This window comes from Lacerta agilis, chromosome 11 (genome assembly GCF_009819535.1).
Source record: "Lacerta agilis isolate rLacAgi1 chromosome 11, rLacAgi1.pri, whole genome shotgun sequence".
Lineage (NCBI taxonomy): Eukaryota > Metazoa > Chordata > Lepidosauria > Squamata > Lacertidae > Lacerta > Lacerta agilis.
In genome coordinates this window covers 49,707,375-49,731,498 of record NC_046322.1, presented here as the reverse complement: position 1 = coordinate 49,731,498, position 24,124 = coordinate 49,707,375, and the positions used below count along the sequence as shown (strand labels likewise).

The 24,124-nt window shown below is 41.8% G+C and overlaps 1 protein-coding gene across 1 annotated transcript in view; it reads right to left on the bottom strand.

Moving 5' to 3' along the window:
* Window positions 1-12,641: 12,641 nt before the first annotated feature.
* Window positions 12,642-24,124, bottom strand: part of SPTLC1 (serine palmitoyltransferase long chain base subunit 1) — a 35,651-nt gene continuing 24,168 nt past the window's right edge. Inside the window, exons 11-15 of the mRNA XM_033164065.1 lie at window positions 22,194-22,290; window positions 20,419-20,473; window positions 16,858-16,975; window positions 14,803-14,873; window positions 12,642-14,056 (exon numbers count right to left, since the gene is read on the bottom strand). Coding sequence (XP_033019956.1) covers window positions 13,960-14,056; window positions 14,803-14,873; window positions 16,858-16,975; window positions 20,419-20,473; window positions 22,194-22,290 — 438 coding nt within the window. The 3' untranslated portion in view covers window positions 12,642-13,959. The remainder of the gene's footprint in view (window positions 14,057-14,802; window positions 14,874-16,857; window positions 16,976-20,418; window positions 20,474-22,193; window positions 22,291-24,124) is intronic.

Sequence of the window (24,124 nt, the reverse complement as noted above, 5' to 3'; positions counted from 1 at the left end):
AGTCACATTCACGTTTACAAGGTAATGCTATCAGCGTTTCCCCTGCGGAAGAACTCTTTGGGCGGGCTTTTGTTTTTGCAAAGTCTTTAGAGAGACAAAGCTCATATTGTCAGCTGAGGAATCTTACTGCAAATAAAAGTTTGTGCCGAATGCCTGTCTATATGGGTCTATTAGGGGACCTTAACGGGTCCCTGCTAGGACACAGGGAGGAGATGGAAAGGGAATCCAGAATTTCTCAAAGCAATTTATATAGGATTTTTTAAAAAAGAAAAGAAAAACCCAGAGTGTACACTACAGGAAATAAAATGTTAAAGTTATAAAGGTTAATGATTTTTCTTTTCTTTTTTTTGTATTCAGGTGTAGGGTCTGCCTAATGTATGGCCTTAAAAACAACCCAAATCCAACTTTTGTGAAACTTCTCTGCCCGATATTGGATAGCTCTATTAGTAGAGCATGAGACTCTTAATCCGAGGGTCATGGGTTTGAGCCCTACGTTGGGTGAAAGATTCCCGCGTTGCAGGAATGCAATCGTGGTCCCTTCCAACTCTATAATTTTATGGTTCTACTACAATCACCTAGAGGTGATTCTGATACCACCTATCAAGAACCTAGGAGGGTGACTAGATATAGACCTCACCTGGGTTTAAGACTTGCAATATGAGCAAATGAATATTAGCTTGGAGCTTTTAAAACTTTGCCAAACCAGATTTCATTGATGGTAACTCAAATCATTTTGTACCAGTTGTTTGGTCTTTGGCATGCGTCCAATAGTTGGAGACACACATACACGAGTTGATCACTAATCAAGCACATGGCAAAATTATGATCACTTATATTCCTATCATAAGTCTAGAAACAAGGGATAAGTGTTCTCAAGGTGTGCTGTTATCACATGGTAAAACATTTCCCAACATAATGTAATTTCTTCTTAGTTTTAATTTGAGTCAGATGCAATAATAACGGTGAGCCAAAATAATTCCTGGTTCAGTTAACTTTTACCCCCCCCCTTCCCCTTTTGCAATGATAAAAAACATGAGTTCCCTGCCATTTCAGTTTTTTCTTCTTCCAGATGACTCATTTTCTGGGAAAGAAAAGGAGAGTTTGACATGAAACAACGAAAACCCAGACCTACTTGCTTCCTTTCCCAGAATCCTTTGAGGGAGGAGACTTAAGAGAGACTTTTTATGGCCTGTGCAAATGGGAGGAGGAGGAGGAAGAAAAATCTTTCTTTTTTTCTACACTCAGAATAAAAGCTGAGGATTTACCAAAGATCCCCAGAATCATGTACGATACCATTGGCTATGCCTTCCGGCTGCTAATTCTGGCATTGAAACAAACTGGCATAATAACAGCTTTAAGTAGAGTCTAGCTAGCATCCTCACCTATCTATGCCTCCATAAGTGCAAGGTGAAAAACCTTTCTGGGTGGCAGTATTGAGGCTATAAACTAAACAACCATATTTCTAGAACAATGGCAGTACTTATTGGGAAAGAAAACCACAGATGTGAAGTGTGCTGCTATACCTTCTATGATTAAAAAAAAGTTTCTGGATTATCAGTTATAACTGACCACCTAAATTATGTGGCACATACACACATGCACAGCGACAGACTTTGGTCTTTCAGTTTTCAGCGACAGACTTTGGTCTTTCAGTTTTTCAGTAAGAGGCCAAAATTTGGTGCCCCCTTCTCCCACCTTCCATTCTCTGTGTGCCCTATGCCATAGTTGCGGTGCCCTCTACACACACACACACACACACAGAGAGAGAGAGAGGGGGGGGGGTTTCTTATAGACTTCAAGCTTCAACCATATCCCCCCCACCCCTTGAAAAGAACATCTTAATGCAAGTATCTTAAGAGTCCAACTAGATGTGATGTAACAGGGCCACAGAATAGGATGCCTGACAAAACTGAGGGATGGTAGATCAAAGCAGTCGTGGGGAGAGCATGCAAAGTTGGGGATGTGGTTTTAAACTTATCTCCTCACACCATTTCCAGATACAACGCAGCCCCTCTCAAGCAGATGGTATTTTTCTGCAACAGAAAAAAATGCAACTTTGAGAAGTGGTTTAAACTGGGGAAATGGCACAGGGGGCAGGGGAATTCAGATTCCCAGTCTGAATAGTGGTCACCTGCAGCTGTTTTGGTGTACGAAAGCAACAAAACAAGGAAGGTTCTGTTTGCAGTTCTGTTCCTGCATCATTTGGGCCAGAATAGATAAGAGAGCGTCCCTTCAGAACCATTAAGAAGGGCAGTTAAAATCACACAATCTTTTACTTCAAATAAACATCACTGGAATATTACAAAGCGGTTTGCCACAGAGTGAAAATCTTGGCCGCAGGAGATCCACAGGCCCTGTTTGGGTGCTCAGTGTCCATGCTTCATTTCTGAGCTGTGTGTGTTAGTGAAACACACAATAATACATGTGGCTACTTTTTATTTATTTATATTTTGTTACAAACCACTTAACCTTTAAGATACGTTACCAAGCTGTGTGCGAAGAATAAAAACATCAACACATGACAACATAAAAGAAAGCCAGTATAAAAAGCACACTAATTTCACATCTCCACTTGAATCATAGCATTGTAGTGTTGGAAGGGACCCTGAGGATCATCTAGTCCAACCCCCTTCAATGCAGGGATATGCAGCTGTCCCATATGGGGATCGAACCTGCAACCTTGGCATTATCAGCACTAAACTCTAAGCAGTACAGTAACCATCACTATATGCGACCCATTGACTCATCCGGGAAAGCATGGATCAAAAGAAAAGCTTTGAGCGTGCACTGAAAACATGTAATCATTGACATATGATTGTGTCTGGGAGTGGCCGCTGAGACCACATAACACTGGTCCTGAAAGACCTACCTTGGCTCCCAGTGCATTTCCAAGCACAATTCAAAGTGTTGGTGCTGACCTTTAAAGCCCTAAACGGCCTCGGCCCAGTATACCTGAAGGAGCGTCTCCACCCCCGTCATTCAGCATGGGCATGGAGGTCCAGCTCCGAGGGCCTTCTGGCGGTTCCCTCACTGCAAGAAGTGAGGTTACTGGGAACAAAGCAGAGGGCCTTCTTGGCAGTGGCGCCCGCTCTGTGGAACGCCCTCTCGTCAGATGTCAAGGAAATAAACAACGATTTGACTTTTAGAAGACATCTGCAGGCAGCCCTGTTTAGGGAACTTTGTAAAGTTTGATGTTTCATCGTGTTTTTAATACAGTGGTACCTCTAGTTACAAACTTAATTCGTTCTGGAGGTCCGTTCTTAACCTGAAACGGTTCTTAACTAGAGGCGTGCTTTCACTAATGGGGCCTCTTGCTGCCACTGCGCCACCGGCACACGATTTCCGTTCTCATCCTGGGCCAAAGTTCTCAACTTGAGGTAACGCTTCCAGGTTAGTGGAGTTTGTAACCTGAGGCGTTTGTAACCCGAGGTACCACTGTATTTTGTTGGGAACCACCCAGAGTGGCTGCGGAAACCCAGCCAGATGGGCAGGGTATAAATTTATTATTAATTACTACTACTACTACTACTACTACTACTACTACTTCTGTTCAGGAAGAGAATTAATGTGCAAAGGTTGGAGGTGGAGCAAGGTGCCCCCATTCCATTAATTCATTTATCAGCAATTCATCTCTGCATGACATCCAAAAGTAGTTACTGCTCACATAACTACGCTTCCAAAGGAAGCCGGTAGGCCTACTTAAATCTTGCTGGCTTACCATTTCTCGGGTTAATAAAAAATTGTGATCAAAACTAAAAGCTTTTCAATCAGCGCTATGTGTTATGATACTGTTAAAAACAGAGAAAAACCTTGTGGGATAGTTCAACAGAATTACCAAAACCATCCACTAGCATTTTTGCTGCTCTAAGTAACCTTCCATTCCAAAGCATTTTTTACGGAATAGAAATGGACATTTGCCCCCTTTTCCAGATAAAATGCTCAAATATGCTCTCGAGTGAGAGTTCCAGAAAGGGAACTCTAAAATGTAGGGGTGGATAGAAGACTTAAGAAATTATTACCAACTTAATTCAGTAGCCATCAAATTACGATATTTTAAAAATTGCAATTGAAATTGTTCTACCTGCTCAATTTTTCTTTTAACCTTAACATCAGAATTTTTGTTTGTTTGTTTTTTTAAAAAAATCATAGGCATGAGAAGAAACACACTTCTGGAGTTACAGCTTTGGGTTTAAATAATGACTTTTAGACAACTGTTTCTTATTGTTATATATATATTTGTTTTGTTTTCACTGAGTAAGAATGTTCTTTGTGCTTTGTTCTCCCGTGGTGGAAATGTGTTCTGTATTAAAGTTCCGGGATAAACGCGAACAGTCCCAAATCTCAACCTTCAGCTTTCTATAACGCAAGAGCTAAGGGAAGATAGTGAATGTGGTTTTATGACCAACAGATGGTGTAATTGGTGTCAGAGATGTTTTTATGTTAAGGGGTCGTGGGTTCAGCTTCCATCTGGAACCTTCTCTGATCTACTGTATATCAAAATGATTAAAGGAGCTACGAGTATACAAGGTCAAAGACATCACCACCTGCCTGGAGGAGGGAAAGTGTTACTTTCTCAATCTGGCAATTAATTAAGCTTCAGTTATACTCCACTGACTCCCTAGAATAGGCCCTCAGTGTTCACATTGATATAGCTAGCAACAAGAGCAAGTCTCTCATCCAAATGAATGATCCCCATGCAATTTTTCTCTTTATGGGAAGGTGAGGAAAGAATCTAAAAACTGTAAATTCCATTGTATGTTCAGGTCCAGGGTCGACTTTCACCATGGCCAAGTCTCAAATGGAAACAATGAAAATTTAATGGCACCTAATGTCAGTCCATTAGGACTTTTAAGTAAGTCTGCAAAGAACTGAACTCACTGAGCTAGGGTTGCCATATTTTGAAGTGCAAAAAAGAGGACACTATGATGACTCTCATTTTAAATACCCCTACTATATGTAGGTTACAGAAGCTGTGATATATTGATGAGCAGGGCAGGAGAAGAGAAGATGAAAGCAAGTTTTTAGCTACCAGTTATGCCTATGTCTCATCCAGACAAATGGAAACAATTGCCGTTCACCGTGTGCTAGCTTTGTGTTGCTGCAGTTGCGACCTGTGTGGATTTGTGAGTATGGGCTTATCCTGGCCCCATCCTGTTTGCCTCCTGGTCTACAAGCAATACAATAAGATGTACTGGTTGTTAAGAGGACAAAAAATGGTCTACATACATACATGCAAAACTATTGTAGGAAAACAAGTGTTTTATTTCACTGTTCTGAAGTTGTAATTTAACTTGTCAAGTTTCTGGCTGAAAGAGAAAGCAAGCCTGAAACAAACTCCAGAAGGATATTTCAAGCCAAGCAGGGAAAGAAGTTGGGTTTTTTTAAAAGGCTGTTTCCTCACAAAACAGATTTAAAAATAAAATCTATGTCTATTACAACTAAACGGACTGGTTTTTAAAACAGCATGAAAACAGTTCCCCCAAAATCAATTTTCTAGCGTTATCTTGTGTTCGAAAATAGCATCTACATGCTACTGACAGAACGGAGCCTATTTTGCTCGTGTCAGTTGCGGCCACAGTTAGTATAGCTTTGGGTTTCTGTTTACTCTTTCTTGTACTTCTAAATCTACTAAGTTGTATTTACATATATTTCAGAATTGCACTCTGAAAATTCAAACACTGGTATTGAGTACAGGATTTTACATCCTCTAGAGACGTTTGTTTTTGTGTTCATTAAAGCAAGTTTCTAGTCTTAAGGCCAAAAAAGTAACAAACCAAAGGCTAGAAAGATTGATGAAATTCCAAAAGTGGGCCCAACTGGTGTTGGCTAAAAAAATATCCATTATTATTCTTGCAGGCTCTGAGTGCAATATTTCAGTAGGTGTATGTCCTCAGAGGTGTATGTCCACTGTGGTCTAAACACTGAGCCTCTTGGGCCTGCTGATCAGAAGGTCGGTTTCGAATCGACGACGGATGAGCTCCCATTGCTCTGTCCCAGCTCCTGCCAACCTAGCAGTTTGAAAGCATGCCAGTGTGAGTAGATAAATAGGTACTGCTGTGGTGGGAAGGTAAACGGCATTTTCATGTGCTCTGGTTTCTGTCACGGTGTCCCATTGCACCAGAAGCAGTTTAATCATGCTGGACGCATAACCCGGAAAGCTGTCTGTGGACAAACGCTGGCTCCCTGGGCCTGAAAGCAAGATGAGTGCCGCAACCCCATAGTTGCCTTTGACTGGACTTAACCGTCCAGGGGTCCTTTACCTTTACCTATGGGAAGAAAACCCTTGTTGTTTCTGCTGTTAAAGTGGCTGAATGGTTAGAGACTCTACTATGCATGTCAATGGTCCAGTCTTACAAAAACTGACCCATTGGCCATGCTGGTTGGGTCTGATGGGACTTCAGAGTCCTACAAAATATTAAAACAGCCTAGGTTCATCACCCCCAGAGTATAGATTGAGGCATGCTAATCATCTCTGTATCGCTCCCATCTTAGCTTACTGTATTTTTTGACGAGGTTTTTTGACACAAAAATCATGTAAAAAAACTGGGGTCGTCCAATACATGGGGGGAGATGTAGCTGCGCGCAGGGAGTGATCTGGGGGCGCTGGTTAGTGGTGTGCAGCTTCCCCCGATACAGCTGCGTGTGGGAAGCTCTCCCTGGATCGTTTCCTGCACACAGCGGCATGGGCAAAGGTGCCCTCCGGCCAAGCAGCTGGCTGGCTGGAGCACAACTTCCCTCGATGCTCCTGGGCGAGGGAAACACTCCCTACCTGCGCATGGGAAATGATCTAGGTAGTGTTTCCTGCTCACAGCTGGGGGGGGAGGAGAGGTTCAACAACTTAGGGCCATCTCCCCTCATTTTCCTTAAAATTGAGTCCCTCCCCTCCCCCCCTCCCCCCCTCCCCCCTCCCCTCCCTTCCCCCTCCCCTCCCCCTCCCCCCTCCTCCCCCCGTCCCAGTCCCCCTCCCCCCCCCCCCCAAAATGGGGGGGGCCTATACATGGAGCATCTAATAAGACGGAAAAGTACGGAATATGCTGCCGAAATATTTTTTCTCTGTTTGGAGTGGGTGGGGTGGCAAAGCAGGGAGCCGCATTCTGTTGCACTTACAGAATCCAGAGAAGTATGAGCATGCAAAACATTCAAGGTGGTTTATAATCCGAACAATGCCAGTACAATACATTAGCTTCTCTGAGTTTGGCAAGAATGACAGCAGCAATAAGAAATATACCAAAACAAAGAATAAAAGCAGAATGGAAATATGTAGAAGATTATTTGGAAAAGAAGATATGAAAACGGAATTAGTGATTTGTTTAGATTGAGAGCACATGGGGATATTTAAATTTAAATTTAAAATATTTGAATGATTGGTAATTATGTTCTCAAAGACTAGGAGTAATTAAAATAAAAGGTAGAGTAGAAGAAGCAGAAATTAATAGGGAATCAGTGTATAAACAATATGAAGTTGGATTTTAAAGTTAGATTTTGAGTTTGTTAATATATTCAGTTGAGTATTATTATTTATTGTTTATTGTTTATTTGTTTGTTTATTTGCTTACGTGTTGATTTGTTTTTGTTTTCGTTGTTATATTTGGTTTTGTAATTTTGAAAATATTAAATAAAGATTTTTATTACATTTTAAAAAACAAAAACAAAAAAACACATAAGCTTCTCTTGCCTTTTGGCACATTATCTCAAAATAGTAAGTTACAACTACCGGAATGTAAAATGCGGCATGCTGCAAAATGAGTCTTACAAACCCTAACCTTAACCCTTATGATTGTGAGAGGTTCTTTATTTCCCATGTTTCTCAATGCCTTTTTATTTTTAATTTTATAAATAATTTTTATTTGGTTTTACAAATTCATTCACACTCATATTCATCCGTAATAAAAAATTTTTACACAAGATTCTTCCGAATCTCAAGACTTCCCTCCTCTCCTCCATGGGTTCTTTGAATAACTTTTAAACTGCATATTATAAGTCCATCCAATTTACAGTCCTCCATTGTGTCCAAAATCTATGTATCATTGCAAGAGCTATTTAAAACCTGCTAAAGAGCAGGACGCGGGTGGCGCTGTGGTCTAAACCACTGAACCTAGGGCTTGCTGATTGGAAGGTCGGCAGCTTGAATCCCCGCGACAGGGTGTGCTCCCGGCTCCTGCCAACCTAGCAGTTTGAAAGCATGTCAAAGTGCAAGTAGATAAATAGGTACCGCTCCAGCAGGAAGGGTGGCATTTCCGTGTGCTGCTCTGGTTTCGCCAGAAGCGGCTTAGTCATGCTGGCCACATGACCCGGAAAAACTGTCTGCAAACAAACGTCGGCTCCCTCGGCCAGTAAAGCAAAATGAGTGCCGCAACCCCATAGTCTCCGCAACTGGACTTAACTGTCAGGGGTCCTTTACCCTTTTAAATAGTTCAAGTGTTTACAATGGTCTTTCAACTATATATAAATTTGTCCCTTCTTTGTTGAAGTTTTGATCCTCCTGGATTTCCCTGGTTAATCTTGCCATCTCTTGCATAGTCCAATAGTTTCGTCTGGGGCCCAAGCCACCCTGATATGTATTATTTCTCTTCTTCTTGGCGTGATGTCCAGGACAACGTAACAATGGGATTTAACTGTGTAGCACCACGTTTGAATAAATGAGAGCAATAAGAGGATGTTGTACCAAATGATTTACATTGAGTGAGGGGCTTCCTCTCTAGCATGGGGGAGCTGTAGGCCTCTGACTTCATGTGAAAACCCGGATATGGGGAAGGAAGTAGAGGAGTCTACTAATGCTAGAAATGTAGAGAGAAAGAAGGAACCTTTTACCATATGTGGTGGACATGGCCCCAAGATTAAGGACTTCTGGAAAAGGATTTATAATGAAATGAAAACAGTGTTTGAAACACCTTTATTAAGAAACCAAAGCCGTTTTATTGGGAGTCATAGGGAACCCCCCCAAAAAAGGATATTATTTTCTTTTGTATGCCACGACAGCAAGAATATTAATTGCCAAGAATTGGAAGAATCAAGAGATAGCAGCAGCCGTTGAGAGATGGCAAATGAGATGATAGACTTTATGGAACTTGCCGAGCTGACATGAGACTACGTGACCAAGGAGAGGAAGCGTGCAGGAAGATTGGAAGAAATTTATATTGTATTTTTTAAAAAATATTGTAATTTTAAAATTCTATATTCCTTAGGGAGAGTGGCTAGAGGTTTTCGGTAATGAGCTTGGAAGTGGACTTTTTAAGACACAATGTTATACGGAAATAATCTTAGGGTGATTGCTAACAGTATGTAACTGCCAATGAAGATTGAAAATGAATTTCGAAGGAGCAGATCTGGGGTAGTCACCCTAAGATGATAGCGGAATAATAAGAATATATAAGAATTTGTGTGTTGTTTGTTTGTATTTGTTTTGTTTTTATTTTCTTATAAAATGAATAAAAAAATATTTTAAAAAGGAAGTAGAGGAGCTACTAAATCTAGCTCTAACGACCAATTTGATTTATTAACACGGATTTCTGGCTTACTTTATTGTACATGTTTTGAATGATCTGTGTCTAAACAAACTGGTCATTTTTAAAAATAAAAACACACAGCTTCGGTCCAATCGTCATACATACACGCTTCCAGACATTTCCTTTTAATTGGAGCCCTGAAATTGGTTAAGTACACAAATGCTTGGGGTAACCCTAATATTTCCTTTGCCAGAGTAGCATTTACAGCTCCTGTACATTTTGTGAATCATTGCAGGATGCAAACTTGGTTTTGCAGTAGCAGCTTCAAGATCGGCAAACGCCAACACCCCCCCCCCCACAGCCCCTTTGAAGTAATAAAGACCAATGGGGTGGACAAAAAGACAAGACGAAGACAGTCCTCCATTCTTTGCCGCGACCAGATCACATTTCTGAAGTGCAGAGGAAGAGTCAAAGCTGTTCTGCATACCAGCACTCTGAACTCAGTATTCTTGTTGGGCTTTAGTTCCCAACTTCCAAATAAGCTTCAACGGAGAATGATCACTATACTGGTAAGAAATCACATTGGTGTTTTCTAATGTTGCCCGTGGTTAATTTTCAAGCATTGAGGTGGCAGAAACGGAAGCAATCTCATTTATTTGTGCAAGGGTTGCTCTGGCACACCAGCCAGTTTCATTAAAGCACCATTTTAGACATTGTTCTCTAGTGCTACAAACTACTAAGGACCAGTAGGACACACCTAGACAGCATCTTAAAAAGCAGACACATCACCTTGCCGACAAAGGTCCAGGTAGTTAAAGCTATGGTTTTCCCAGTAGTGATGTATGGAAGTGAGAGCTGGAACATAAAGAAGGGCTGATCGCCGAAGGATGGATGCTTTGAATTATGGTGCTGGAGGAGACTCTTGAGTCCCATGGACTGCAAGATCAAACCTATCCATTCTTAAGGAAATCAGCCCTGAGTGCTCACTGGAAGGACAGATCCTGAGGCTGAGGCTCCAATACCTCATGAGAAGAGAAGACTCCCTGGAAAAGATCCTGATGTGGGAAAGATGAGGGCACAAGGAGAAGGGGACAGAGGATGAGGTGGTTGGACAGTGTTCTTGAAGCGACTAGCATGAGTCTGACCAAACTGCGGGAGGCAGTGGAAGACAGGAGTGCCTGGCGTGCTCTAGTCCATGGGGTCATGGAGTCAGACACGACTAAACGACTAAACAACAACAACATATATGTGGACAGATTGACCTAGGGATATCTTACCATGATGATTCTTTGAAAATAGTTCTAGTCAGGAGCGGGGTGTGAGTGTGTCTTTCGCTCCTCTTAACATTATTTGTGAGAAGGCAACTGTGGGTCACATCCTTACACACATTTAACAAGCGCGCACACACACTTTTGCAGTTCATACACAACACAGTAGACCCCATAATTTTCTCCATCAAAGACCCCCTAGGTAAATATTTCTCATCCGAGAGCAACATCAAAAAGAAATCTAATTGGGATTTTCACATTGTTTTCAGAGAAAACCTAAGCTTCCCTTCAACATAGCCAGTCTACTCAGTATTGATTTCCCCCTCAATGTGTACCCGCAGGAATTTTGGGGTACACTCTCCCACCAAGAATGTCTAGGGCAGGGGTAACCCCAGATGTAGCTGAACTCCCACCAGCCCCAGACAGCATGGCCAACGCCAGAGATTATGGGAGTTGTAGTTTGGCAAACACATGAAGAACAGAAGAAGCTGTGGTTCTACATCTGACAAAGAACTTTAGCATTGTCAACGGAAATTAGAATCCAGTATACTTTTGAAATATAAATTTGCCAAATTAGGTAAATTAATCCCCCCTTGGAGTTACAAACCTAGAGGTGCATTCAGATGTGGAGACTATTTTGTAAGTTTTCCTGGCTATAAGGCTAGCGTTTCTGCCTTGTTTTCTAAAGTACACTGCCTGATGTGATATGGAACTGGTGCTTTTTGACTGATATACCGGCATGCCTATCTGCTTCCTTCTGCTAAACTATTTGCTCATTTTGTTCAGTAAACATTTACCAAGAAAAAACTGTTTTTAGCACAAATCAAAACTGGTAACATACCCTGATGCAAGATCAGGGCTAATTTTTTCTTCCACTTGTGCTTCATACAGTTTGTACTTCATGTTGGTTTAAAGCAGCACCTATGAGTTTGTATATACCCTCCCACACATATCCTTTCTTTATCAACCCCACCTCCACTCCCACAAAATCATGAAATTGTAAACAGTTGCAAAACTGGGATGAGGGGTATTGTGGACGTCACAGGAACTAGCCAATAGGTGCTACAGACAGATGCCATTTGCCACACTAGAACTTGTACAAACTCAGTATCTTACTGCAGCTTACTGCAGCATATTAATATATCCTGCATCCAGGAAGGAAAGGCACTTTCAGACTGCCTTGCCATCAGGAAAGCAGAACGCTTTAGCTTTACATTGAAAAAAATCACAACAGAGAAAGTGATAGGACTGTTTTCATCTAGTACTTATCTGGAAATCCATACCATTATTTTTTATTTCTTGCCATTTATACACTTTCCCAACTGACCATGTTCCCTGGCTGTTTCAGATATCTTTTAAAAAACCACAATTAATAAACCACATTAATACAATAAAAAAATTCAATACTAAAACACAGAGCAGCATAAAGCCAAAGGCATGAAAATGATTGTGGAAAAGCAGGGCACCCTGTCTTAAATGAGAAGTCCCAACCCTTTCTGATCTCATTTGAAAGAGGAGAACTTGGGAGTCGACAGTCCTGAAAATATTTTCAGTTTACAATTAGCATAACTGTCGGCAGCTGATAAAGTTACACTGGACTATACCATGTTTGGCCACAATTCTGAAACTGCATTTTGAAGAAAACCAGAAACTCATCAACGTAGCAAATTAAGTGGCTTGGGTATGGAAGCCGCTGGATTGATCACTATGTGGAAAGGCAGCACAGCCTGAAGCAAGATGGAAAATTTATACCTTAAAGTACTGAAACAGAAGCCTGATACCCACCTCAAGTTACCATGAAGCACTTTACGCCGATTTAGCCCCTACTGAGTTCAGGGACTGTAGCTCAAATCCGATTACTACCCCCTTAATGAGATCATAGCTGGTAGAGAAGATGGTGCAGTCGGAATATGAAGAAGGACAAAAACAGGATCAAATATATGCTTTTATTTTTTTAAAAAATTATGTGTCATAGAGTGCTGGAATATGTAGCAGCAACCAAAAAAGGCACAGGAGTGTAGAAACAACCCAGACGTAACAGAAAGTCTTTAAAAAATAGTATTCACCAGAAATCTGGAACACTTATCATGGCAAATTCATAGTATGATAACTTCCTTGAAGGGCAAAAAAGGTCCTCCTGACTCTAGGTGACATACTGAAACTTCTACGATATCAATGAAAGTCCCTTTTCTGCACATCTTTAGCAGAGACCTGAGTGGTGGTCTCAAGCAAGTAATTGAGAGAAAGAAAGAGAGAAAGAAAGAGAGAGAGAGAGAGAGAGAAATTGGAACTTCCTGATTACAGTAGGGATATGTGCCCATGCAACTAAATGTTAAGTATTTCTAATTTATTCATGGTTTTAAAAGGTATTGATGAGTAAACATGGACAAGAAACATCATGAGTGAATTAGTTTTCCCATTAATTTATGCACCCACCAGATTATGGTAAGAGATCAATATTTGTTTTGTTTGCTTGGCGGAAGAAATTCTAGCAGCATTTCATCTCTGCGTGCATACAGATTGCACTGGCGATCACCGGTATAAAAGTTAAATGCATGGTAAAATCACAGGAAAGGTCAACTTGTATAGAATAAAGGAACTGGCATGAGATAAGACATTTAATGTAAACCAGACAAATAGTTAGAAAAACAGCTCCTTCTGGGAATTTCAAAAACCAAAAGATCTTTAAAAAAAAGTGTACAAAATTCCCACATACCCAGTGTAATAAAAGCTACTTAAGTACATTATTCAAAAGCATAATTCCATAATACCGTTTAACTATCTGGTCTGACAGTAATAGGAACCTTTTCGGGGGAATGTTATTTAAAATAATACCTCTTAAGAGAGGTTAAATGAAGAATATCGTGTAAGTTTTCACATCCTTTTCATGTTCATTAGCATTACACACAAAACTCTCAAAAATAGCTCGGCTTGTTTTACACATTTAGAGAGCCAGGGAAAGGAATAAGGCCCTTTAAGAACAGAGGTGAAACTCATGTAAAATGCCAGTGTTAACAATGATCTCCAATCGAAACAGTACTTATACAGTGAGCAGTTTCACATTCCCATATTTGTGACTTTTTTTTTTTGTTCTGGAATGACTCCGTGGAAGTTGAGCTTTCTACTTCCGTCAGAAGAGAAAGTCAACCAGCTTGAACCTTGGGAGCACAAGCCAATCCGCCATACAGTAGGAAAATCGGTATTCCCAGTGTTGTGTGAAGGATGAAGACTCAAGTATGCAGGCCTCAATTCAGCACTGACTCGGCAGCTTCCCTGATAAGTGAGGCAGCTTTGTCCAATTCCGGTTCTGTCTGTTCTACTGTCACTACGACTCGGATGCTGTCAGGGGCAAAAACAGGGTAGTCAGTCAAAGTTGTTGTCTTTTTGTTGCACGGCAAAATGCGTGCAACCTTACAGCACAAACCAGACTGTTTAAGCTCCGGAACGCTGCTGCCAGTCAGAGAAGACATTACCGGCTTAGGCAGATCAGTGGCCTGGCTTAGTAAATAAGACAGCTGCACATGTACTCAGTCTCCCAATACTTTCCTTTGCCCATCAATATTTTTTTGCTTCACATAACAGTAGTCATAGCTTCCACTGTCAGTTCAGTAATAAGGATTATGAAGTCTAGATTTGGTGACTGGTATAGTTCAGTAGCTAGAAAAGGTACAGCAAGATGATGATGATGATAATAATAATAATAATAATAATTTATTACTTATATCCCACCCATCTGGCCAGGCCTCGAGTCATTCTGTTGTTTCTAGTGACGACAGAATGTGAGTAAGTGACCTTATTCTCCCTTCCCATGCCTGATCTCAAGTAACCATCAGACAGCATTTTATTAGCTAAAACAAAAAACCATACATATTCCTGCCCTGAACCCTATTTAGGTATAGACGATCAAGCCATTTAGGACAGTCTGCCTATGCAATAGACAAGTCCATGACTTATAAAACAACAGCGACCTTTGGAATCCAGAGGTTCCAACACAAGCTACGGCATGCTTCTCAACCCACCAATTCTGCCTGCCGTCAGAAGAACACAGTTTTGTTTTAATAGCAAGGTGAGCAAGTATCTACGAACCTGGTGGTGGGAGGAATTTTTCTTCTTTATCCAAATAGCGAGCCTGGGTTAATGCAATACCTCTGTTCATACACTGAGGAGAGAAACAGGAAACATCAGGTGCCATGCTCATGTGTTATCGGATTGTTAAGTAACGTGTAATAAATACCCTGCCACAAGGAGCTAAATACATCCCCACGACTGTTCCTTGCTCTATTGTAAAAAAAGAAGTACAGTCAAAGGCGACTATGGGGCTGCGGCACTCATCTCGCTTTTCAGGCAGAGGGAGCCGCGTTTGTCTGCAGAAAGCTTTCCAGGTCATGTGGCCAAGCATAACTAAACCGCTTTTGGCACAATGGAACACCATGATGGAATCCAGAGTGCATGGAAGCGCCATTTACCTTCCCACAGCAGTGGTACCTATTTATCTACTTGCACCGGTGTGCTTTCGAACTGCTAGGTTGGCAGGGAGCTGGGACAGAGCAACTGGAGCTCACCACATTGTGCAGATTCGAACCACCAACCTTCTGATCAGCAAGCCCAAGAGGCTCAGTGGTTTTGACCACAGCGCTACCCGCATCCCCTTGTCATTATTCCTTTCTTTAAGTGAACCAACGTGCATTACATGCATTTGCTCACGACACTAAATACTAGGTTTGTGTTATGTGCGCTAATCTCGGGCCCATCAACTCCCCCACTCCTTTCCTCCTCCAGTGAGGTCAGAATCTTTCGCTTTTATTTAAAGCTAATTGCAGTGGTTAAGGTTCACTAAACTATGGTTTAGTGAAACAAGGCAACTTCAAACCACGGTTAATGACCCTAGCTTGCAATCACTTCCTTGGTGTTGTACCAGAGAAGCGAAATGGAGCAGGAAAGACCAGCCCCTTGCCTACCTGCTGAGTTCCAGATCCCCCAATGACCACCCCCAAGAGATCTGAATAGGTGTCAAATAGCGTTGGAAAAATTATAGTGCCCTGTGCGTCAGGGACTGGGCAGAGGAGGAATGGTGAGGACCGCCTCCCCAGCTTCAAAAATGCCCTCTGTCTTTGAGCTCTTTGCTCTCCTATTTTCAAGGCTCACTGGATTTTGGGAGGGAATCCTCTTCTGCAAAGAGGAGGAAGAGGAAGACAGTATAGATTTACAACAGGGGTTTGAGCGAGGTCACAGCTCAGAGGCAGATGAGGGGGGGAAAGCTGGGAAATAATGGGAAAGGAGGAGGAGGAAGCACCAGGGGGGTGACAGCTGATGTCTTTAGAAATCATTCCAGCCCCCCCCCCCCCCCGAATCCAGTGAGCCTTGAAAATAGGAGCGCAAATAGCTCAAAGACAGAGGGCACTTTTCAGCACCCGTACAAGTAACGAATGAGGAATTGGGAGAAAGGGGGGTGGAGGATTCACTTGGGACAGCGTGATTATGCAAGAGGCTGGGTCCTACAGCCTCTCTCTGTAAATACTGAATAAAAAGCATACAGTAAGAGACATTTCCTTTTCTTTGTACATTCCTGGGCAACTGGCTGGGAGTCTCTGGCAGAAGCCTGACATTGTGGAACCACACGGCTCAAGAGCCAGGGAATTGAGAGACACTCGTCCAATGCTATCTTGCCCTCAATACCCATCTCCCATAGTGGGTACAATGCTGCCTTATCATATGCCTTATTTTAAAAAGGGACCAATCCCAGATGATTGCTGTAGCAATCTTAGGGTTGCCATATTTCAAAAAGTGAAAATCCTTTTTGGCCAAAGTTGTTGAACTTTCCTTTTCTCTTTTTACAAAAAAACAGTTCTGGAGCTATTTTAAAGGGAATTTGCCCAAATCTACACTTCCAGCATGGGTTGCCATACGTCCGGATTTTCCCAGATGTTAAAGTGATTTCCGCCCAGACACCGTTTCCATCGGCCGAATCCTGGCTATGCCCGGGAAATTCTGGAAGTATGGCAACCCAACTTTTTAAATGTAACCTTACAACCCAGCACATGGAGGAATTCTAGAAGGAAGTGCAACAGATACTTTAATACAGAACACCTCCACTTCTTTCTTCTCATTGTTAGGCTTTGAGGACCGTAAAAAAGGACTCTTACATAATCAACAATCTCCTTCAGTAGCCTTGCATCACTCTCTCGAGATCCAGTGCTGTCTTCTAAGCGGAGGTGTAATGCTGGAGAAAGGGATTGCCCCACTACACGTAGACCAGGAATCCTAAAAAAAGGGTCAACATATCGAAATCGCTGATATGGTCAGCAATCAAATGGAAGAAAAACTGGCAATGTAAGTTAGCAGTCGCTTTCTAACAATAGTGAATTGAACGGAATGCACTGTTTGCTTTCCTGTAGGATTGCATGACTGAAACAGCCAACCACATGGTCAAGTCAGGAAGGCTGCCCCATCCAACGAAACTCACCCCTTCCTTCCTTCCTTCTATCTATTCCTACACCAACCCATGATGGATCACAAGCAGACAGCAGAAGCAAACATCATGCATTATAGCAGGTTGCCGAAGCAGCAGGTGGCCCAGCTGCAGACTACAGGCAAACTTCCCACCTCCCAAACCTTCAATTACTTTTCTCGGCCTCTGGATGTGATAAGACCAGTATCCAAATAAAATAATTTGGGAATACTACTTAACTACATGGACAGAATTAAATGTTTAACCACAGCAAGAACAGCTTTTCAGCACTGGATCAGCCAATTTCTACAATATCGTCTAGTTCTGCGTAACCTTGAGTGTGGATAACAAAACATCTGGAAACAGCCATGTCAATTCTACCATTTTCTTTCAGCAACCTCCCATTCCACAGCTACATGGGTACTTGTTTTAGCTGCCAAACAGCTAGACTCTAGCATGCTACAGAGTGCCTAGGAGGAACAAAGCAGAGACAACACTGGCTTGATCAAATGTAGAAAGAGAAACGACACACATGACTTGGGGAGGCAGTTTCAGCTCCTGTAAGAGTGCCAGTAGAATCTGTCTAAACTGCACTTCTAAATCAAGAGGTGAGGCACTTCTTTGAACCGTGGAAGAATATATTCTCCTCCAACTAGATTGGCATAAAAGCCCCGCCAGCCCAGAGTTTTTGACTGGGCAAATGGACAATGCTGTCAATAGGACAAAGATATGCAAAAACAAGTTATGCATTAGGAGTTTTGCTTAATTTAATTTAGAATTTAATCTCTAGAAACATCTCAATTTTCAATTATTCCACATTAAAATTGCTGGAAAGTATCTTGTTAAGAGCCTGAAATCTAATGGAAAGCTATTTACTAGAAGGAAATCAAGAACACGAGAGAGAGAAGCAGTGTTTGGATATTAATATCATAAAGCAAGCAATCATCTAGTCACAAGCAAAATCATTAATGCAACTCTAACATACAGTTTACGAGGCAGATTTTTATGGAACCATGTGAGAGGCTTGCATGCTGAAGACTTACAAAAGAACTTTAGATCATTTATGAAGACGTTAAAAAGCACAGGTCCCAATACTAATGCTTCACGTCAAACTCTAACGGACAGTTTAAGTTATAAAATGGACCATTAGCACATTTCAGAAATGAAGGCAACTAACTGCTACAAAAGGAAAAGGTGGTTTAATAAGAGAAACCACCTTTGAATCAAAGCCAATTTAAAGCTTTGACATTTGCAGATTTCTCTCCAACCACACTTTGTCATAAATGTACTGTACATTTCTAGAGGCTGCTTTAGAAGTCCCAAGTTGATATCCAAGTTCCTTTTGCCACTTACTTAAAATAAACCAACATCTGACTCAAGTACGCATCAAGCTAGAGAAGAACAATAAGCAAGGTGTCAGACAAAGCTCTTCCAGACAAAAGGCCAGTTAATGTTTGTGTTAAGAGAAGAGAGTCTGGCTTTGCTGGTATGGCAACCCTATCCCAAAGGATATTTTACATAGGCAGAGATGGGGAATTTGGCACAATGAAATGGGTGCCTAATGAAAACTTGTGCTACAGAAGATGTAGCAAATGTATGAGGTGAGAACTTATATGGGAAAGCTAAGGATAGTATCTAAGATGCACCTGACTACAGAAAAGAGAATTGCAGAGTCGCCTTCAAAAAAGGGCACAGATATCGTGCAACTGCCTAGGGCCAAGGATCATTTGTGATCTTGAAAGATGTGCTGAACGCTGATGTGTTGAAGATGCTCAACACAAACGTGAATTCAGAGAACCTCATCTAAACTTGGATGTATTGATTCACAGGGATGCTGCCCTTGATCAAGAACTATCTAATGCGGCCAGACTCTCCACGTGGTTCCCTCGCGTGAAGGCAGTTAGATCTCTGGCCCACTATTTGAGTGATCTGATAAATCCTGCGCTAAGAAGGGTCTTTACACTAGCTCGATTTCATGCCATTCCCACAGCATTCTTACAGGGTGTATTTTCCAATACTCCTCTGGATCTTCGACTCTGCCCGTGCAACAAAGGAAAGAATAGAGGACTTCATTCACTTCTTCCTCTACTGCCCACTATATGCCTCAATAGAATCTAGGCTTCTCCCTCTAATCCCGCCGACTATCGCCAGGGAAGTTGACCGCATGAAATACTTACTGGCGGATGCCAACCCACTGATATCACGTGGAGTGGCCATCTACATATTACAGGCCCTGAAACTCAGGACCACCTTTTTGGCTAACTTCCCTTAGCCTTAGTCCTATGTACCTTCCTGACATGGACTCTGTCGTCATGCCCTGCTATTGCTCTTAATTTTATTTGTATTTTCCAGCACGATTTTACCTCCAATGTTTTAACTGTATCTGTTGTATTCTTTGTATAATTGTGCCAGGCCACTGCCTGGTCTTTTACTATGTGCTATGGGCATATGGCCAATGCAATAAATAAATTGATTGATTGTATTGATTCACAACCTCTTGCGCTAAATAAAGTGAAATGCGCAGAAATTAATTTTGCACAAGAGGCTCAAAACTGAAGCATGCAAAATCTTGATGCTAGTCTTCGCAAATATTCCTGCATTAATATTTGGGAGTGCTCCAAAGTGAGCACCCTGAGCAAAGTCTTGGAAACAGGGTCCCGCGAGTATCTATTTTCTGCAATGCTTTCGGCCAGTTACATCTTAATTATGACCATATTTACAGACACAGACTGCATCTTTGGTATCAATCGAAGACTGTATTCCCTGCTAATAATTCAATGTGCAGGTAAAAGAGCTAAGGAGCGCCTAAAACAAAGGCTATTTTACACATGGCATGTTTATTTACCCCAGCTATAAAATTTCATATAGCACTATTGGAGGGAGAATGATCTTTTAAACGCATGTCTGATACTGAAATGCCCCAGAGAAGAATTTTAAACTCAAGATAAATTATGGCTAAACTACCCATATTGTATTTCAAGAAATTGTTCCCTGCTTTAACTGTAACTGCAGTCAAACGCAGAAGCCAGATTTTCTAAAGTAGCTCAAACTTCAACAGAGCTGGGGGGGGGGGGAACTCCACCAGGAAGTGCAATCTTACACAATCCTCTATATGCCTATTCAGAAGCAAGCCCTATTCCACTCACTAGGGATTACTCCTGGATAATACGGTATAGAAACTATGGCTATGGCTTTTTTAAGAGGCATTTTCCGTTCAACATGGAGTTCAAAGTAAGAAGGCAAAGCGCTCACTTACCCTTGTAAAGCCTGGTGTATTCGCTTGCATTTTTGTCGTAAAATCTGAAAAATGCCTAGACAAAACAGTTTTAAGTTGGGGTATCTAAAGCTGAGCAGGATAAATATAAACAGCTGTTTAAGTCTTGTGCTGGAGTTGCCACTTCTACAAATCTGCTCTTCTACCATTCGAGAGGTCACAGGGAATTTATACAGAGAAAATAAACGCTTAGCGACACAAACGTGGGGCCCCCATGCTACCTTAAGACCACGGGGAGCAGGCAACAGGCACCATAGAACAGAAGATGACCACATGGTCAACAGTGGGGCATTTTTGCCTCTTTTAAGTCAAGCTCATGAATAAATGAACTTCACCTTCTCTCAAAGGCAGAGCTGGAGAACTGCTAGAGAGCAAAAAGGCTGCGGGAGGCAGGAAAGTATGCAGTGGCAGCATGCTGACCTGAGAAGGCTCTCTCTTATCTCAACTTCTGGGTAAACAGAAGAGAAGGGTGGTGGCAGAATAGTTCAGGCCTCTAAAGGAGGAATTCTCTTTTCTGGAGGGATTACAACATAAGCCGGTGGAGGAGGCAAGGCTCAGAGGTGCTCTAACCCCTAGCCACCCAATTATTTCTGGTTTCATTTTTTCCTACACCTTCCTACACCAACTGTAATCCAGTTACAGGTAGGTAGCCGTGTTGGTCTGCCATAGTCAAAACAAAATAAAAAATAAAAAAATTCCTTCCAGTAGCACCTTAGAGACCAACTAAGTTTGTTCTTGGTATGAGCTTTCGTGTGCATGCACACTTCTTCAGATACACTGAAACGGAAGTCACCAGACCCTTAAATACAGTGAGGGAGTGGGGAGGGGTATTACTCAGAAGGGTGGTGGGAATGGGTGATCAGCTGATAGGTGTAGAAAACCTGATAACAACTGCAATTTTTACAGGGTCTTTCAACTGTAATCCAGTTACAGGTAGGTAGCCGTGTTGGTCTGCCATAGTCAAAACAAAATAAAAAATAAAAAAATTCCTTCCAGTAGCACCTTAGAGACCAAGAGTTCATACAAACTTAGTTGGTCTCTATGGTGCTACTGGAAGGAATTTTTTATTTTTTATTTTGTTTCAACTGTAATCCAGTACAACTGGAATTGTGCACAATGTAATAGATTTGGGCCATTCTGAGATTTACATGATGCCATTATGCTACTAGCTCTGTTCAATTCCCTTCGCAAGGATTTCCAACGCACATTCTGGGTGACTTCTCAACTAGAGAGAAGACTCTCTTTCCTGGTAGCCACTGGTATTGCCATTTATTTTGCTTCTATATTTATATGTGTATCTCTCTATTCCAAAAAAAATAAAAACTCATGGCAGCAACAGAAGAGAGAGAAGAAACACCACGATCATGGATCTGAAGGATCTCCCTCATCCCTTGCTTACATCACTTTTAATGGAACAAATCACTTATATCATTTGTGGCCAATTCAACTAGCCTGGCGAGATTTCTTAGATTTCTTGGGATTTCACCACTCTCAAAAAACTACAAACTTTCCTACTGCACTATGTACTAGGTGATATAGCACAACGATCCTCCAGATAACCTAGGCATCATTAAAAAACAAGAGGGGCTGAGTCAACTATCAAGCATACAAAAAATGTGAACTGCAATTCCTACAGTGAACCTATGAGCAATCTCTCACAAGAACAGCAAGTCAAACCCATCTCACAAGTCTGGCAGTTCCAAACGTTGCTGGCAGTTTATCCTGAACAGTTTTCTGCTCCTTAAAAAAAAAGGTACCTGGGTTTTCCTCCATGATGTTGAGGCCCTCAATGGCGGCAGCAGCTAGGAGAGGAGGCAGAGAGGCTGAAAAGCAGTACCCTTGACCAGATAATCTCTGGAAAGAAAGAAAAAACAGCATGGAGTGACCACACTTTATATAGATAATTCATTGGTAAACAAGTTGGAATTTATCTGGATGCTTAGTTTGCCCTTGTTCCAAGACCTAATCTGAAATTTTCCAAGTCCACAGTGACAACAGCTACATGTGGGCAACACAGCCCAGTGGGCCAACATCCATCTCACCAAGTTATCATTCTTAAATCTGAAAGCAGTAACAGTACTGTGAGCAGACAGCCTGGATTATACTGTCACTATCAACATGCAGGACTTCAATTCTGTAAGGTGCCTTGATGAGTCTGCGATCAAGAGGCCATCAGTTCAAAAGTGGAGCCAGTTAAACGGCTCTCAGAATCAGAAATACCGGTATCTTTATTTGCATCAACCACTAGCCATAGCAATAAACTAAAATGTACTGAAGATAAGAGGTAAAAACTTAACTATACAAAATACACTTTGGGGGTTTACATCAATAATCAAATAGTAGATCTTATTCTAATTGCCCCCGCTGAAAACCTTGCAGTTTTTGCTGCCACCTCATCATTTGATCTGCTAAAAGAAAGGACACAGTAGCAATGGTTGGGTGACCCGGCATGGACAACAATAGAGGGGTAATAACCTCACCTCCTCAAATCTTTATAATGAGTGCAAGACGAGCCCCTGACTCAATACTGCCCTCTCCACATCAACACAACCGTTTTCCCAGCGGGAGTTTTCGAAATCGACCCTCAAGTACAGCCGAAGCCAGTATATTCAATCTTGCGAAAGTGAAAGCGTGCCTGTATTTTGGAATTGTTAAATTTTGCAAAGAGGGTGCCAAAGTGACCAGGTGGAAAATAATCATACCGTGGACGAAATTTCCTTGTTGTGGCCAAATTATTCTGTCGCTCGATATCATATAGGTGCTGTCTGATTACATTATTTGCTTTACTCAAGTCCAGGCTCTCCTCTTGGACCTTCACCTCTACGATAAACTGCTTCTCCTCAATTCTTGCCTGGTCAACCCTCTTCCTTTATGTACATTAGGCACCTCAGCCACAGTAAGGAAGCAGCACCAATTCAGCTGCATTCAGTGAAACCTTTGCCCCATTCTGCAGCCATAGCTGCTGATGCTCCTTGTTTGCTGCAGCTCCCTTGGATGGTCATAATAAATAACAAGATGAAAGATGAAAAAATATTTTTTAATAATTCCAGTGGCACCTTAAAGATCAACTAAATAGAGCTTTCAAGGTATGAGCTTTCGTCATACACACTTCATCAGATACTCTGAAGCAGAGGTCCCTTCAACCTTATAACTGTTGATGATTGTTAAGGCAGTTGGTACCACAAGGAAGGGCGAGGGATTTTTAAAGGGATAGATGACCAAAATTAGCTTTGGTGTATATAATGGGACATGAATCCAATGTCTCTATTCAGACCAGGTCTCTCCATAGTTTTTAGTTTGGTGGTGGTTGTTGTTGTTGTTCAGTCGTGTCCGACTCTTCGTGACCCCATGGACCAGAGCACGCCAGGCACGCCTATCTTTCACTGCCTCCCGCAGTTTGGCCAAACTCATGTTAGTAGCTTCGAGAACACTGTCCAACCATCTCATCCTCTGTCGTCCCCTTCTCCTTGTGCCCTCCATCTTTCCCAACATCAGGGTCTTTTCCAGGGAGTCTTCTCTTCTCATGAGGTGGCCAAAGTATTGGAGCCTCAGCTTCAGGATCTGTCCTTCTAGTGAGCACTCAGGGCTGATTTCTTTGAGAATGGATAGGTTTGATCTTCTTGCAGTCCATGGGACTCTCAAGAGTCTCCTCCAGCACCATAATTCAAAAGCATCAATTCTTCGGCAA